The sequence below is a fragment of the Ostrea edulis genome, chromosome 5 (genome assembly GCF_947568905.1).
Source record: "Ostrea edulis chromosome 5, xbOstEdul1.1, whole genome shotgun sequence".
Lineage (NCBI taxonomy): Eukaryota > Metazoa > Mollusca > Bivalvia > Ostreida > Ostreidae > Ostrea > Ostrea edulis.
This window is the reverse complement of record NC_079168.1, coordinates 14,306,437-14,311,665: the sequence shown is the minus strand read 5'-3', so window position 1 is coordinate 14,311,665 and position 5,229 is coordinate 14,306,437. Positions and strand designations below refer to the sequence as shown.

The 5,229-nt window shown below is 36.5% G+C and overlaps 1 protein-coding gene across 3 annotated transcripts; it reads right to left on the bottom strand.

Moving 5' to 3' along the window:
* On the bottom strand, positions 1 to 4,377 carry LOC125651414 (uncharacterized). Of its 3 annotated transcripts, XR_007361237.2 has the most exons (3): positions 2,813 to 4,377; positions 1,748 to 2,470; positions 1 to 138 (listed from the first exon to the last, which is right to left on the bottom strand). XR_007361237.2 is itself a non-coding variant. In XM_056166761.1 (2 exons), the coding sequence occupies exons 1-2, from the start codon at positions 3,380 to 3,382 to the stop codon at positions 2,297 to 2,299; spliced, it is 744 nt and encodes a 247-aa protein (XP_056022736.1). In that variant the 5' UTR covers positions 3,383 to 4,377; the 3' UTR covers positions 1 to 2,296. The 3 variants fall into 3 exon arrangements, 2 of the variants coding, with proteins under 2 accessions (XP_056022736.1, XP_048735945.2); XM_056166761.1 differs by having other exon boundaries at positions 1 to 2,470; XM_048879988.2 differs by lacking the exon at positions 1,748 to 2,470.
* Positions 4,378 to 5,229: the final 852 nt, after the last annotated feature.

The window sequence follows — 5,229 nt, the reverse complement described above, 5'->3', positions numbered from 1 at the left end:
TACATCATATTCCGTTTATTGTCTTGTATGAAAAAGCATGAACAAATTGGCAGTGGCTAGCCCACCAGCATATCCCATCACACCCTGTTTTAACCACTTCCAGGACCCGCGGATAGATCGTCTCGTCATTTTGGCAATCTAAAATACAGTAATAATACATGTTAATGTTTTTAAATCATAATGTGTTTTAAATACTGTAATGCATGAACACGCTAATATTTATCAAATACTACTGATAAATAATATTTTACAGTCTTTATGGTACAGTGTACATGAAATTAGTGATTTAAATTAATGTCGATTTTCAGATGAAATCATACATGTACCACTTCCTACATAATATTTTACAGTCTTTATGGTACAGGATACATGAAATTAGTGATTTAAATTAATATCTGTTTTCAGATGAAAACACGTGTACCACTTCCTACATAATATTTTACAGTCTTTATGGTACAGGGTACATGAAATTAATGATTTAAATTAATGTCTATTTTCAGATGAAAACATACATGTACCACTTCCTACATGCATTTATAGAATTAAATGACAGATACGAAACCATGCAAGTAACAAAATAAATATAACGTCCTGATAATCAATGTTCAATGCTAACAACACATCCATGCAAAATATTCAGTCTACCGTCCCCAATCATTTTAAAGCATTCAACAAGAGCAGCAGAGGAAAAGGAATTACCTCGTCAGTAAAATTACAGCTGTTGAAAATTCTAAATAAATTTTCGACATATTTCAACAGAACAACATGACATTGTTCTGAAAGGCATGCGCATCAGCTTCACAGATACAACTGGGAATGAGTTAGTAGGGGGGGGGGTGTTATAGTGAGTAGTGTTTGGGATTCCCACAACTGAAAGTTTGAAGAACTCATCAATACTCATTAACAGAAAATGCACATCAGAAAATCACACGGACTTGTCATCAATATAGTGAAAAGAAAGTGAGGGGAGGAATGTAGAGTATCGCATCACAGTTTATATACAAACACCTAGTGAATCACATGAAATAAATTTTCTTATCTACAGAAGTAATAAAAGCATAGATTCAAATACCCATTGTCTTGAGAAAAGTTTAATTCGATTAAAGTATTGGGAAGGGGGGGGGGGGGGTAAAACAAACATTCCAGTAGAAAATGGAAACTGGTGATTGTATCCGGGACACATGATAAAATGGGATTTAAATATATTGAAAAGCATTGCATGTTTAACCAAGGGATTTTATTTTTCAGAAAGTGCATATTTCATGGTTTTTGGGCCCCGTCTCCATTTTTTTTTTTTTAAATTTAGATCATTAAAATCCTCGAAGAGAAACACATTTTCCGCGTTTTGAATACACGTAGGTCGAAGGCCTAGCTAAAGAACTTACAATGTAATTATGTCATTTTTTTAACAATTGCCATATGTGTGTATTACCAGATTTAGATTAACATCTCAATCACATGAAGTAGAATTTGGTGACCTTTTTTCAATCCTTTAACGGGAAAGATTTTCAAGTGTATCACAAGTGTGATGAGGGGAAATCGAGTATCTAGTGGATGTTTACGTTTCTTAAAATACTAGCACAGATTCCTGTAGAAATCATATCTTATGTGATTTTAATAAGTGCACGACAAGCCCCTGTGGTAAAATGAAGACATTCCTTCAAAAAGAAAACAAAGCACAAAGTTATTTCTCTATACACTCAGACTCTATATACATCACATGCGGAAAAAATGTAAGCGAAATTACCCAAATTTCCAACGATGGCGTCATGTAGCAGGAAAAACAGGAAGATAAACAATATTACATTGTATTTATAGACAAGCTGTTTTGCAAACGAACTATACATATCGCTCACATTACCGGGAGATGCGTGCTTAGAGCATGATTTACTGCAAACCTGTGAGCCCGACTTGTCTTTCCCGATCATCAAACTCCTAAACCATGGTTTCCAGAATATCGATACTACCAGCTAACAGCGCAGTAAAAACATCCTAAACCTTGCATTAAACCGTAACTATTTTGTGGTTCTAATTCTATTTCTTGTAACCAAGAAATGATTACCCATGGCAAGTCGGTCCCGAACAACTCACTGATGAAGTTTTAAAAAGGCTTTGAGCGTCAAAGACCTAATGAATAACCCCAGGAACACACAAGCAAATGGACAGTCTTCACGTTACAGAGCAACAGTTCATGCCACCGTTCAACAATAACTCGGTAAGAACACGGGGGCGACCTTTGTGTATCACGTCTACTCGGCCAACATTGAAGATTCACCTTACTAATTGCCTACCAGAGTCAAGCTTGGCCAAGGTTATAAGAGTTTCTGTTTAAGAATAAATCATGCATCAAATACCCTGCTGGTTTAGAAAAAGTAAAATCTTCTACTGTGAGTATCGAAGCACCGTGAGCAATTACGAACGCCTTTCCCAAGGATGATGCAAACTTTTTAAGTCCTGTACGTATATGAATCTAAAATGAACAGGCGGTTTAAATTTTTATCGCATCAAACATTTATAATATTCGGGTCCTTTTCTATTATATTACTGTACAGTAATTCCCGGGCAGCTTGGAAGAAATACATATAATTAATTCATATTTAACGGAAGCCTCTGCATTTTATAGCGTGTTCAGTAAAATTTGTTAATAATGATTGGGGAAAAATCTCTCCCAAATTTTGGTATCAATAATCTATACAATGAACACAGCAGATAAACCAATTCTGTCCTTATATACTCAACGAAATTTTCTTTGATTGGTCGTCATTGCAGTAGACAGACATGAGAGTCTACGCAACACTTTCAAAAAGTGTACCTTTTTGCGTCTTTTTGTTTTGCTAGATTTCTTCTTTTTACTGAAATCCTTTGCACTATGGAACACGGGGTTCGTCTCGTCTGCTACTGTTATTTGAAAGTCTCTTTCATCCTCGGAACACTCATCCTCGTCCTCGAGTCTTTTGTATCTGTTCTGAGTGTAACTATGGACAACGTCCTTGACATCCCGTGGACCCAAAAGAAGACTCTCATTTTCATCCCTTTTGTTCACATTATTCGTGTAATGGCTTCGCCCAACAGACACGTCCAGATTTACTTCAGATTCTGTATCACCATCATAGCTACTAAGTCTAGATTCTTTTTCAAATGTAGAAATTTGTCTGTCCGAGAAACTGTGCACTTCAACATGGTCGATAATTGCGCATGTGTCTGTGTGCTTTGTAATGCAGTCAACAGTATCTCGTTCAGCAGACTCGCTTCCGTCTTGGGAATTCTCAAAACGATCTTGCCCATCGCCATTTTCATCAAACTGTTCGTAATTTCTTTTGCGAAGAAAGTTTAGAATTGTAAAGTTTATAGCAGACGAGTAATCTCGAATTCGTTGCCACATTATTTACAGATTAATACATTCAGTTTCATTATGTAGGACGATCGTCTGCTATAGAAAACTTCCACAAACTTTGAACCAGTGAAGTATGTCACCTGGCGTTTAAGTAAACAAGGTCCGATGCCGCCCCTCGGTGGTAATTGAGGTCTACACCTAGCTGTTGAAATTAAGTAACACGGTACCACAGTAGCTCCAATATGAAATGAACACAAAAATTCAGTAATTCCCTTGTTCAAGTTAAACAATTCTGTTTCCCACAACACAGCCTACATGACTGCACGATGTTTGTAAACATTGTAAGTACTAGGGGATGACAGCTTATTTCCATTGATCTAAAAGGGTCACTTGGTCCTCGACTACTGGTGTGGGACGCATCTGAAACTATGGAAATCAAGAGACAGGTCTGTTTCCCATATCCCTGTGCTATTAATGAACGCCACGTACAAAAACACTGAGCACAGCGCAAACTCCAACCACCTCGCTAGTAAATTTGAGAACATGCCAAAACCCATCTGATTGTGTTATTTTTAAGCGTTCGCTAAACGAATACCTTGAATTTGAGTAGACTTAAATAATGACCTTTTTGACAGTAACTCAGTGAATGGTATATTACGTAATCTTAATTAATCCATCGTGTATGGTAGGTTGGGTGATTTCGTTTAATTAGATTGAGTCTAACGCAGGAAAAAATAATACCGTCAAATTATTGTTGAATGATCGTTCAGAAATTACAACAAAAATATCCCATTTTCTGGTTTTTCTTTTAAGTGCTATCACGCTTCATATAACAAGATAATCACATTTGCAAGTCATCGTAGACAAAGGACTAGGCATGATAACAGTAATTTCTGCCCCTGAAAATTCGACCATTCGCCGAGTTTAAATTGTGCTACAACATTGCAAACTTCCCATGATGAGTGAATGTCATGCATTTGCCCTACAATGACCAATGCTTTTCTAAGACTTTTTTATTTACGTATATTTACATTTCCAACTGTTTTCTCTATAATAAGCTTTCGAATCCCCGGTGAGTTAATTTCCCACAAATTAAATTTCTTACTTGCATGAAAATGAAGGTTCATGGGGCGGGGACTATCGAAATTAACATGGAATGACATGTGTATTGCAATTTTTAATATATATATATATATATATATATATATATATATATATATATATATATATATATATATATTGCTTTTATGTTTTCGTTTTTATTTCAAGTATTTTCATTTCTTTATATACTGTATTCAAGTTTCGTGGGGATCCGGGTTAGAATAGGCCCTCAGTACCCCTTGTTTGTCGTAAGAGGCGACTAAATGGGGCGGTCCTTCGGATGAGACCGCAAAAACCGAGGTCCCGTGTCACAGCAGGTGTGGCACGATAAAGATCCATCCCTGCTCAATGACCATAAGCGTCGAGCATTGGCCTAAATTTTTCAGCCCTTCACCGGCAGTGGTGACGTCTCCATATGAGTGAAATATTCTCGAGCCAGACGTTAAACAATATTCAATCAATCAAGTTTCGTGTTAAAGTGGCTAACTGCCTGTTAGCATGTAATGTCTGAGAATGTACACATGTCACTATAAATAATTACTTATAGATATATGGAATCGCTGTCTATTTTGTTGCGTTTCGGAGGGGATTAACTATTATGGAAATGCGATAATTTATGCACTACGGCTTCTCCCTCATGTAAATTAGCACGTTTTCCATTGTGTTTAATCGGGTCGCATACCCTACAAACTTAATACAGTGATTCATTGAATATATGTAGATCTAAGTCGTGCATATGAAGGGGAAGATCGTACCAAACACGGTTTTATTAGCGAAAATAAGTGTAGAAAACT

Excerpts from the sequence above, each read along its gene's own strand:
- LOC125651414 (XM_056166761.1), bottom strand. The coding sequence starts at position 3,382 with ATGTGGCAACGAATTCGAGATTACTCGTCTGCTATAAACTTTACAATT. Across the intron at positions 2,471-2,812 it reads AAACAAAAAGACGCAAAAAG|ATTCATATACGTACAGGACT; the intron begins GTACACTTTTTG and ends TGTTCATTTTAG.